Genomic DNA, 12,692 nt, shown 5'->3' with positions numbered 1-12,692 from the left:
GAAATCAGAACATGTAAGGCAAACCTAACTGCATTTTTAAGACATTTTAAAATGTTAGTCGGAAGATGAGATAGTCTGAGTAACATTTATTGTTTTTTAAGTTTGGTAAGTTATTTTTTATAAGAATAAAAAACATTTTTCCTTGTTAGATGGTGCTCCTATAATACTACTTGCATGAAAGTATTGATTAAAATCACATTATTAAAAGAGTTTTCAGCCTACCAGCTCTTTGATATATAACTTGATAAATGGTTTAAGTTAAATATCTTGTTGGAGAAATCTAGGTTTTCTGAATGCAGGAGCTCATGTGTTACTGTCTTTTATCCCCTTTATATCTAATCTAATACAGGTGTTCTTTTCAGATAATAAAGACCTTGAGATGAGGAGAGACTGCTTTGTCCCCTCAGGTTCCAAGTCTTTTTGCAAGAGATAGAAAGTGGATCTTACTTCTATCTTCAGAGCTTTATCAGCAAGCCCTACTCGTGTTCTAGGCTGAAATGAAACTATAATCATGGAGCACTTCAAGGGATTGTGATAGCTTGAGAAAGTGAAAGTATTACCTGTAGCCTTGTGCTTACAATAGAAAGGAATATTGTTGGGAAGGAATTTCTTTAATTCTTCTTGTATTAATCTCATGGGAACCTAGTTTTATGACTGAGACACTGTCTTTAACCTTCTAATTTGTTGATGAAGAATCTCAACAGCCAGCAAATACTCTGGATGAATGAAATACATCCTTGAAAATTTAGGCAAACTTTTCAATACTCATTTATATTTTCAAGACAAAAAAACCAGATATTTGCTTTTTGTTATAGAAATAATTCATGCTTCCTCTAGACACTTTAGAAAATGCAAAAAGGGTTAAAGTAAATAAGATAGATATTACCCATACATCAGTGACCCATTGATGTCTACAACTAGCTTTTGATGCCATAGAAGAATCTGGATAACCAGCATTTTCACAAGCAATATGTCAGACAAGGCCCAGGGAAAGGGGTTGCTTGGTTTGCATGGGAAGAGGTACAGGGAGATTAATTTGCTAAAGTAATCTAGTAAGGGGATGGCAAAACCAAAATGAAAATGCCTGGCTCTGGGATTTTCTTTTATCAGCCAGAAGTACAAACCTTTTCTACAATACAAGAGGTACTAGCAGTTGTTTTTCTTTGCCATTCCCTTGGTAACTGAGGAAAGGGTCAGCCATCCTCAACAGAAATCAGCTGACCACTCCCAAGGGTAGATGAGGAAATGATATATATCAAAGCAGTTGTATTATCAAGTTGTGGGTTTAGTTTTACCCCCTTAACTTCTTCAGGAGAGGGGAGGAGGTACTCCCTCTGTGGGGTGGGAAGGAATGACAGGACAGATTTAGAGAGTCTGGAACTTTGTTAGCCGGAAGAAAGCAAAGAGAACTACCCTAACAAGGAAGATTGACTCTGCTCCAAAGACCAGTAGAGCTAAACTGTTAGTGAAAGCTTACTTCTTGTTCTCATGCCCTTCCAGAAAGAAAAGTTTTTGATAGCCAAGGTGGTAATGACTGATATTTGGGAGGCTCAGGCCCACCTCCCGGTAAAATAGCTATTGCCATTGGGCAGTATGTCTGCTAACGCATAGATATTGCTAGTAATCCAAGCATTAGTGCTTTTCTTCTTCCTAAAATAAGCACCAGTGTAGTTAAGTGTACCAGAAAAGCTGTAAGTTCCCATTTCAAGGTACGAACCCAGACATGCTCCATTAACCAGCATCTAAACAACTGCTCTGTCACTGAAGCTCATCTTCCCTAACAGAGGCATTATCACAGCACCAGCATCTTTTCATAGACCTTAAGGCCTTTTACAAAATATTGGCAATAAAATCTCTAAGGTGCCAGCCTTCTGGTTCACATTCCACAATAACCTGTTAACTCTAGCCAATTTGCATGGAGAGGTTAGCCTCTCTGAGATCAATGCTAAACTTACTTGGAAACTGTAAAGCCATAAGAGAATAAGAGCTGGAAGGGATAGCAGAGATCATTCATTCATTCCCACTTTTTCGTTTTATAGATGTAGAAAGTGAGAGCCCTATAACTAGAAGTCTCAGCTCAGAGTTTTTTTTGTTTTTTGTTTTGTTTTTTTTTTTTTCAGCTCAGAGTTTTCAAGGGACTTTCCCAAAGGCACTCAGCTGGTAAATAATGTAATTCAGACTTTCTGATTCCAATCTGAAGAGTTTTCAACACAGCTTCTTTGAAGTGTGCCACAAATTGTTGTGAACAGGAAGGGAAGAAAGATAAGAAATAATCCTTACCCTGGGTTACTTACGTTTACTTCAGGGGTCAGTTTGATGATATCATCAAGGCTCTGGCCCCTTTAAAACATTTTTAAATGGGGATCCCTGGGTGGCTCAGTGGTTTGGTGCCTGCCTTTGGCCCAGGGTGCGATCCTGGAGTCCCAGGATCGAATCCCACGTCGGGCTCCCGGCATGGAGCCTGCTTCTCCCTCTGCCTGTGTCTCTGCCTTTCTCTCTCTCTCTCTCTCTCTCTCTCTCTCTCTCTCTCTAAGTAAATAAATAAATCTTAAAAAAAACATTTTAAAAAAATGATGAGGTTAATAGTAGATTAACACCAAGTGGATAAAACTATTAAAACTCAGAAATAGTATAAATACTCAGTGATATGCCAGAGACTTGAGGATTGTTAAAAGTGGCTCTGCAGAAGTATGTAAGGATTTATATAACCCTGAAACTCATTGAGATTCAGATAATATTTTAATCTTGGAGCCATTAGGGCACTAGCAACTACTGCACTAGGACTCTGTCTCTATTTTGATTCATCTAAGGTTATGCTCTTAGCCTTTGCCAGGTACACTAAACATTTTGTAACTGTCCATATACATGTCTCATGGGACACTCTAGAAGGCACATTCTCTTCACATCAACCTCCCAACATGCAGTAGGACTTTGAAATCAACTCTGGAGAATCCATTCTTTATAAAATTAGCAGGCTTTCTATTCACAACACTGGATTAAAATAGATACACAAATCTGTTAAAATTCATGGTAACCTGATATCTGCTTCTGGTACTTACAACTGTGTTTTAAAACTACAAATTTTGACTAGTTGTGTTCGCATTTGACAATGGGAAGATTACAATGTATAGAGTTCTGAAATGTAAGATATACTTACTAGTCACTGAAAACATGTATTTTATTGTTACCCTTTAGCATATATTCTGCTTCTGATCTTAATAGAATTTTGCTTTTCTTATTGCATTTACATGTGAAAAAAAAGTGAGTTCCGAAGAACACAAGTGATTTTTCTGTATCTGGTGAGGGGTTGAACTTGTTATACTGTTTGCCAAACTGACTTCTCTTCCTGATATCTCCAGTGGCACCATCATTCTTCTGATCACCCAGGATCAAAATGTCTTTCTGGGTGCATTCCTTTCCCTAACCTCCCATATTAAATCCCTCTCCAAGGACGCCTGGGTGGCTCAGTGGTTGAGTGTCTGCCTTCAGCTTGGGTTGCGATCCCTGGGTCCTGGGATTGAGTCCTGCAACAGGCTCCCCTCAGGAATCCTGCTTCTTCCTCTGCCTTTCTCTTTGTCTCTCATAAATAAAATCTTTTTTTTTTTTTTTAAATCCCTCTCTGTTAAGTCCTGCAGGTTTTCCCTTGAGCTCCCTCTTACACCTATTCTATCCTCTCTGTTCCACTGTGACCCACATCATTTAGACTCCTATGACTGAAGCAGACTCGAGGTCAAGGAGCATGTCTCCTTGTGGTGGTCGAGGTATGAGAGAATGAGGTGTTGGGGGTCCTGGCCCTGAGTCCATGCCATCTCAATCTGTCTCTCTCCACTCCTTCAATATGACTTACAGAACCTGGGAAACTTGGTCTCAGCGCAGTATACTTATTTGCCATTGTCAGGCTCCTTTTCTTAGTAGAATATTGGAACATCTGATTCAGAGAGCACTTTGAAAGGTTGCGTTCTCCTTGAGGCAAGGGAACTAAAGACCAGTGGACTATCTAAGCATTCTTAACTCAGCTTTATTTTGCCTAGAAATGAGAATGCTGTGCTAGGGAGAATGAGATGACTTTTTCTCATTAAAAAATAGTTGTAGATTTTTTTTAATAAATTAATTTTTATTGGTGTTCAGTTTACCAACATACAGAGTAACACCCAGTGCTCATCCCGTCAAGTGTCCCCCTCAGTGCCCATCACCCAGTCACCCCCACCCCCCGCCCTCCTCCCCCTCCACCACCCCTAGTTCATTTCCCAGAGTTAGAAGTCTTTATGCTCTGTCTCCCTTTCTGATATTTCCCACACATTTCTTCTCCCTTCCCTTATATTCCCTTTCACTATTATTCATATTCCCCAAATGAATGAGAACACACACTGTTTGTCCTTCTCCGATTGACTTACTTCATTCAGCATAATACCCTCCAGTTCCATCCACGTTGAAGCAAATGGTGGGTATTTGTCGTTTCTAATGGCTGAGTAATATTCCATTGTATACATAAACCACAGCTTCTTTATCCATTCATCTTTCGATGGGCACCGAGTCTCCTTCCACAGTTTGGCTATTGTGGACATGGCTGCTAGAAACATCGGGGTGCAGGTGTCCCGGCGTTTCATTGCATCTGAATCTTTGGGGTAAATCCCTAACAGTGCAATTGCTGGGTCGTAGGGCAGGTCTATTTTTAATTCTTTGCGGAACCTCCACACAGTTTTCCAGAGTGGCTGCACCAGTTCACATTCCCACCAACAGTGTAAGAGGGTTCCCTTTTCTCCGCATCCTCTCCAACATTTGTTTCCTGCCTTGTTAATTTTCCCCATTCTCACTGGTGTGAGGTGGTATATCATTGTGGTTTTGATTTGTATTTCCCTGATGGCAAGTGATGCAGAGCATTTTCTCATGTGCATGTTGGCCATGTCTATGTCTTCCTCTGTGAGATTTCTCAAAAAATATGGAACGCTTCACGAATTTGCGTGTCATCCTTGCGCAGGGGCCATGCTAATCTTCTCTGTATCGTTCCAATTTTAGTATATGTGCTGCCGAAGTGAGCACTAGTTGTAGATTTTGATGTTAGTGATAAGGAACTAGATCCAGGATGTGTTGACCTTAATCATGATGCATCTATGAATCCCATCACGCATGTAGCCCACATAAAGGTCTTTTACTTCTGTGAAGGATTGGTCCTACCAGAGACTGCTTCTGAGGAGATGGGAGTTTAAGTGATAAAAATCTCAAGAAACCTGGTTAATTTATTCAAAATATGAGTGCAGAAGCTAATAATTCTTTTTTTTTTTAATTTTTTTAGAAGCTAATAATTCAGCCATTCTTTGGACTTAACCTTTATTGTGTAGAACACTTACCATATTACAATAATTTGTTTACTTGTCTCTTCTCTGCCTGGGTTCAAATTCTGACCCTGACAATGACTAGCTGTGAGTAAGCTGTTTAACTGTGCTATCCCTAGTTTCCACATCTATGCAAAGTGATGGTAGCACCTACCTCACAGAATGATTATGAAGATTAAATTCAGTGTGGATTTAACTTTCCCTAGGGCCTAGTACCATGCTGACTCATGGGTACTCAGTAATTATTTGTGAATTATTTTAGTAGGAAATTTTTCTGTAAACTTCTTTGGAAAGCCAAGCTTAAAGAATTTCTTTGTTGTATTACAAGAGAAATTTTGGGAAGAGAATTTTCCCAAAAGATACATTTCTATTAATCATATAGAACTGAAGATAATGTCTGTCTGTAAAGAGAAGTTGAAACCACATAAATGTTTTGAATATTTTATGACTGCATTTATGAAACGTTAGGATATCTCCATTCCCACATTTGGATGGGTTCTTGGAATTGCCTTCTGTGTCCCATCCACAATGGCTAGAAGCTGATTTGAATTTTCTCCCAGAAGGTGTGGACCTGGGGGCACTAGATACTTTTTGTTGTCTTGTTTCGCCTGGCATGGTCTCCCTCCAAGTATCCCAAGCATTTGGAGCTCATATCCTTTATTGTACAATGTGTACATGCTAGTACACATTGTCTTAGGACACTTAGAGTTGACATGGTTTGTCATTTACTTATTATAGGTTCACTTTAAATTGTAATTGGCCTTAGCTTTTGTTGGGGAAGGACAGAGTCTTATTTTTCTTTCCCTCATAGGAACATGTAAGAATGGTGAGCTATTTGCTGATTGATAGGTCTAAAATTATGTTTGTTCCACATGTTTAGAAAAGTAATTTCTGAAAGGGAAGGTGTTGAATAGCCTTCTCTGGCAATAAATAGTGGTGTTTCTCACCTGATTGGGGTATGAAAGTGAGGTTTTGGGGTGCTTATGAAATAGCTTCTGCTTCCAAAGTTGGAATTATTTGAACTTTAATTTGAATGCACATTTGAAAATCACGCATTTGGGCACCTGGGTGGCTTAGGATTGAGCATCTACCTTTGGCTCAGTTCATGATCCTGGGGTCCTGGGATCAAATCCCACATTGGGCTCCCTGCAGGAAGCTTGCTTTTCCCTTTGCCTTTCTCTGTGTGTCTCTTATGAATAAATTAAATATTTTTAAAAAAGAAAGAAAATCATGTATTAAAAGTATGGCAGAATATTATGTCAGGCTAGTCTGTTCAGAGGATGGAGCTTGGATCAGACCAGGGATGCAGGTACATGAAAGAATGTACTTCAGTTCTTCCCTGAAGAAAAGGTGGAGGACAATTATAGTAGCAAGAGCACCAGCTCTCAGGAAAGATGGTAGGCATATTTGGCATTGCAAGTCCAATTAAGTGGGTCTGGCAAAGAGCAGGTATATAATAGTTTTCTGTCACTGCCATTATAATATTGCACACGTGAGGCTTAAAACAACACACATTTATTCTCTAGGTCAGTCGGTATGAGACTTACCTGGCTAAAAGGAACTTCTCCATCTGGAAGTCTCATAGGCATCTCAGACTTAACCATCTCTTAAATGGACATGCCTTTTAATCTAAAGCTGCTTCTCCTTCTGTCTTCCCCATCTCATCATATACCAGTTCCATTCTGGAATTGCTCATGTCAAAAACTGTCGACTCATTTTCAACTCCTCTTTCTCATAAGCCCCAGTCAACAAATCTAGTTGGCTCTACCTTCAAGATTATATAATCAGTCTGATTATTTCTTACTGTCTTAGTTTGGATTCTTGTAGGAGCATTTTAAGTGGGTTTTGCTTCTTCTACTCATGTCCCATTTTAATGTATCCTCAGCATAGCAGCCAGAATGATCTTGCTAACATGTAGGCCAAATCTGTCACTCTGCTCTTATAGCCAGTTGGCCCATTTTACTCAGAGTCAAAGCCAAGTACCTTCCGGCGGCTGGACAGGGCAGGCAGGCTCTTCACTCTGTCCCCTCAGTGCTCTTCACTGTTGTCATTTGCCTACCTCATAGGCTGTGTGGAGCAGTACATCATCAGACCTTCACAGTTTCCTACCTGCCCATAGCCAAGGGTCATCCTTGGTTGAGAAGGCAAATTTTAGGTCAAATAGGGAGGGACACCTGGTTCTTCGACATTTTCTGGTTCACCTCCGCCTTCTTCCAACCCCACGTGACAGCCACGAGTCTCAGTGGAGGGGTTTTTCCTGTCTATCAAAAAGTTGATAGAGATTTCCCCACAGGGTTCCATGTTCCCCAGATCCAGGGACAAGCCCAGGGGCATTTTCTGGTTCTGCTGCTCTTGTACACAATAAGGCCAATAACTGAAGGGGTAGCTGCTACTGAAATACAAACCAGTTGTTGGGGTTTGAGGAGGGGGCAAGTGTTCTTAGAAAAAAGGGATGGGAGGGAGTGGTTCCTATTTTATGTTTAGTGCATCAGTCTTCCAAACATCTTTCTGCTCAATTGGCCACACTCCTGGGGATTTTGTGCAGGAAACAAGCATCTTTGCAAACTGTTCCTTGCTGTTGAATTCAGCAGCTGGTAATGAGGTGAAGGACGCAGACAAAGCCTTTCCATAAGAAATGTCAGAGCAGGCTGAGTGAGGTATCCACCCTTGTGCCTCTACCTGCATTGTGCTTGGTACCTGGAGGGTTCAATGGATGTTTGTTGTACTGAAATGACACATTTTTAAAAAGTTAATGAGCATACCAGATGATAAGTCAGTCACACAAATAAGGTCAAGATAATACATACCTTATTATCCCTGGGATTCACTCTCAGTGTAACCAAAGGAAATAAGAGGGGGCTAAGATCATGCCCTTGCCTTTTAGGACATCCCAGGTACCAGTTGGGGTTGATGTGTTTTGCTTTTGTCTGATAGGTCATTGCTTGTGAGCAGCAGTATGACTCTTCCTATGACGCTCGCTGTGACGTCTGGTCCTTGGGGATCACAGCTATTGAACTGGGGGACGGAGACCCTCCCCTCTTTGACATGCATCCTGTGAAAACGCTTTTTAAGATTCCAAGGTAGGACACAAGATGGCGCTCTTGGCTCATTAGTCCTTTGTGAGAGGGCTGTTTAAGAGGGATAATAAATAGTTCGTAAACAATTTCTGGCCAAACCTGAGAAAGCCTAATTGTAAAATGTATTTCTTTTGGGGAAAAGCTGGGTGGTGTGGTGGAGGAAGGAAGAGGATGGATATTCCTAAAAGATAGCACATCCCAAGAAATAAAAGGTCTGTGTTGTAACCATTGCATTTATTTTCAGTACTCTGATTTTTCCGATACTTGTTCACTATGCTTTGCAGGACTAAACATGCGATTTTGGATTAAGTAATCTGTCTAAATACTAGTGTTTTCTTTTTAATTGTATAATCACATCTGATCATTCTGTTTGAATCTTTCTCGAGTATTCAAGAAAATTTGAGGATAAAAAACATGTATTATATTTTCATATCCACTTGAGAGCACTAAAAAATGTCAGAAAAGTGAATCAGTTTATAAGACCTTGTCTCCATCCCCTGATTTCCATCTCAATGGGACATTGTGCTGAAAGAGGTCTGTTTTGGAGGGTATTTAAATACCAGTATATTTTCTATTGTATGTATTCATTAGGGGTTTGTACAAGAGGTTTGGTGGTTTGTCTTGCAGCAGAATCAGGCTGCTGTTTGGCTGCTTAAGCCTCTAGTTACAGAAAACCAAGCAATCAGAGAGTTCTGTCCTGGCCAGGTTGCAGATTAAGAGATTTGTACCCTCCACATTTCTCTTTCAAAGGAAGACTCTGGGCAGGCTGAGCCGGAGCTGGAGCCTGAGCTGTTTAACTACTTTAACAATGCAAGCGTTAACCTTTCGTTATCTGCACAATCACACAGCCTTTAAAAATTTCTTCTGATTGCAATTTGCATTTCTGATTAGGTCTATTTATATGCAGATGAGGCTCTGTGGCATTCATCATCATAATGTTATCGTTTTATACCTAATCCAGATGTGAATAACCACCCACCATTATTCCAAAAATGATTCTCACCCAAGTCTGGGTTGGTCTTTTTGCCTTTGCCAAAGTACAAAAACAAGTCCAGGCAATTAGAAGAATAGATGACAAAAGCAACTGACTTAAAATTAATAGTATGGTGATCATTCAAAATGACGTAAGAATGCAGGACCGGGACGCCTGGGTGGCTCAGTTGGTTGGTGTCTGCCTTCTGCTTGGATCATGAACCTGGTTCCTGGGATCAAACCCTGCATAGGGCTCTCTCTGCTTGGCAGGGAGCCTGCTTCTTCCTCTTCCTCTGCCTGCCATTCCACCTGCTTGTGTGCATTCTCTCTCTGTCAAAGAAAGGAAGGAAGGAAGGAAGGAAGGAAGGAAGGAAGGAAGGAAGGAAGGAAGGACAGTATTGTATGCAGTAACATGTCAGAAAATGAGAAATGGAATTTGGGATGATTTGTGTGTATGCTTTAATATTTTACAAATCATTTACTTGTCATCATTTATTTACTGTGACCAAATAATTTCCCAAAGAACAGAATTAAGGTGTGGCTTCTAATTAGCAAGATATATGTACTTTTGATAAGAGATCATCTACATGGGTGTACTTTTCTATGTTTTTAAAGTATGTGTTTGTGTACAGACCACCTGTTCAGAAATTTCATAAGGTAGTAAATATGAGGCAGCTTAGAGGTGTGTGTGTGTGTGTGTGTGTTTAAATAGAATCTTTATCTCCTGTGCCTCCTCTGAGCTTCTGTGCCCAGCCAAATCTCTGATCTCTAGTAATCTCTACACCTCACTTCTTCTATCTTGGGAGAAGCTTCTAGAGCTGAAGGACAAATAACCAAACCCTCCCACTGCCTCCCTCAGGACAGAGTGAACCCCAGGAACAGGACAATTGCTAGAAAAGGATCTTAGGGGCAACAAGGATTCTTATCCTAAGATAGGTTGAAACTTTCTTTTTCTCCTCCTAATGTAACCTCCTGCCCTTTTACCATTTCTTGGTCTTGCACAAGTGATGAATCAGATTGAATTAGGTAATGTCAATAATAATCAGTCGTCAGATCCTCAGTGTGATTATATGTGCTGAACACTTGAGTTGTCCCAGCCTTAACAGCCAACTTGACATTCCTAGGCAGAAAGAATGGAGGTAAAAAAAAAAAAAAAAAAAAAAAAAAAAGCAGCATACTTGCATATACTATCTTTTTATACTCATCAAGTTATTTGCTTAAAAATTACCCTGTCAGAATCATGCAGTTCTCTTATGAAGTATTTTGGATTGACCAAGCATGTATGTGCACGTGTATACTATTTTAATTTTGAGTGCTAAAAATGTACATTTCCTCAGAAAAGCTCTTTGTTAGAGATTAGAGAAATTAAGCATTTATATATTTTAAATAGGCACTCAGATTATTTACCTGTGTGTTTCATGGGGTTCTTTCTCTTACTCTCCTTCTCTCAGCATTTCTCTCCTGAGAAAGAAAAGAAATTGACAAGTAATGACAAAAATCCTTTGAATCCGTTTGGCTTCTGTTTATTTTTTTCCTATTGGTTATGAGTGCTTTTGGTGTTCTAGAATTCCCTTCAGTTGGACAATGAGGTCCATTTCAGAGTATTCTGGGATTCTGAACACTGTGGCTTCCTCCTTTGGCTTTCCTTACTTACTTCTTGCTTACAGTCTCCTTTACTGGAAACAAATTGAGTAAATTACTAAAATAAGGGAAGAAAAGAAAATCTTTACTGAGTTAGGGAAGATGTGACTTTCACAGGTTACAAAGGACTTAGGAGTTAATGAAGTGCTTGTTTTTTTTTTTGAAGTGCTTGTTACATATGAGGTGAAAGCCTCAGATGTCAACAAAGCAGATAATTCTATAGGTTCCGTGGACGCTATCAGGAAATATGAAGCAAGACCTGCCTGGATGTGGTTGACTTGCTCTTTCTCTCTCTGCTTCCATTTCTTTTGGAGCACCTTCTTTCTTTTGACCTTCACATTAGAAGATGACACATGGAGTAATTGTGACCTGTCTTTGAAATACTGCGTGACTCACAGTCTTTCCTACATCACAAACACATACAAATTATCTGCTGACTGTGACAGCATCCACTATTTGCTGAACCTGTCAGTATGTGTCATCTTGTCTAACGCCTTTGCTCCAAAAAAAGTCACCCTTCTCTGACAGTCGCTGCTCTGTTTGCTGCTATTTTTTTCTAGGAGTTAGAAGAGAAGAAAAGAATGAAAACTGTTTCTTTGGGCATCTGTGGATTTGACAACGTCTCTCTGGTGACTCTCTCCTGAGGACTCCTTTAAAATTTCAGAGACTTAGAAGGATCTTGCAGATGACCTGGATATATTTTCCACTTTAAAAGGACATCTGTTTCATAGATGTAATTATAACAAGCCATAGAGTTAGAAGAAATACACAATTATGTTGTCTCTTGGCAACCAGATATCTTTCCTTAGTTTGGAATCTTTGGCTAATGACCTCTTTGATCTCCATAGATGGGAGTCAGAAAGGCAGTGGGGATCAGTGTGAGTGTATTTATTGGACAAGGACTAAAAGTTGTGTTGCCGGTCCATTTATTTGGGGCCAAATACAGGCTGACTCTTTCCACTGTCTTCCCACACATTGAGTACTTGCACTTTGTTCCTTGTAGAAAAATGCAGAATATTTTCAAGATTCCTAGCCAAAATGTCTTCGGCTGGGAGTGGATGGGACAGAATGGCCTGAACATTCTAGTCCCCAAAGCCAGTGATTTTCCCTTCCTAAAAAGAAGTTTCCCTGCAGTACACTGAAAAGAGAACTCATGATAATTACCAGCTCATGTTTGGACTTGTTTTCATCACCAAACTTAGGTTGTTTCAAACTGTACCTAAACTGTACATTATTTTCCTAAGGCTTCCGTAACAAATTCCCACAAATTTGATGGCTTAAAACAACACAGATATATTCTCTCACAGTTCTAGAAACTAGAGGTCCGAAATCAAAATGTTGGCATAGCCGTGCTCCTCTGAAAGCAAAGAGGAGAATCCTTCTTTGCCCCTTCCCACTTCTAGTTACTTCTCGTATTCCTTGGTTTGTGGCAGTATAATTATAATCTCTGCCTTCATTTTGATGTGACTTTCTTCCCTGTCTTTCTATGTCTTTTCTATCATGTCCGATAAGGACACTTACTGGTTTTAGAAAAACTCATCCTAATCCAGAATGATCTAATCTTAAGACCCTTGTCTTAATCATATCTGTAAAAGGCCCGTATCTCAGATGAGGTCACATTCTCAGGCTCCAAGTGAACAAATCTTCTGGGGGCCACTATTCAACTCAC

At 39.9% G+C, this 12,692-nt stretch overlaps 1 protein-coding gene and 1 non-coding gene across 2 annotated transcripts in view; one reads left to right on the top strand and one right to left on the bottom strand.

Moving 5' to 3' along the window:
* The window catches only part of MYO3B (myosin IIIB), a 384,379-nt gene that overhangs the window by 27,791 nt on the left and 343,896 nt on the right, over nt 1-12,692 (top strand). The window contains exon 7 of the mRNA XM_055307747.1: nt 8,268-8,413. Coding sequence (XP_055163722.1) covers nt 8,268-8,413 — 146 coding nt within the window. The remainder of the gene's footprint in view (nt 1-8,267; nt 8,414-12,692) is intronic.
* On the bottom strand, nt 4,934-5,040 carry LOC129498985 (U6 spliceosomal RNA). The gene has a single exon (XR_008662254.1). It is a non-coding gene; the product is annotated as a U6 spliceosomal RNA (small nuclear RNA).

This window comes from Nyctereutes procyonoides, unplaced genomic scaffold (assembly GCF_905146905.1).
Source record: "Nyctereutes procyonoides isolate TBG_1078 unplaced genomic scaffold, NYPRO_anot_genome, whole genome shotgun sequence".
NCBI classification, from domain to species: Eukaryota; Metazoa; Chordata; class Mammalia; order Carnivora; family Canidae; genus Nyctereutes; species Nyctereutes procyonoides.
The sequence above is the reverse complement of the archived record's forward strand: the minus strand, read 5'-3'. Positions and strand labels throughout refer to the sequence as shown.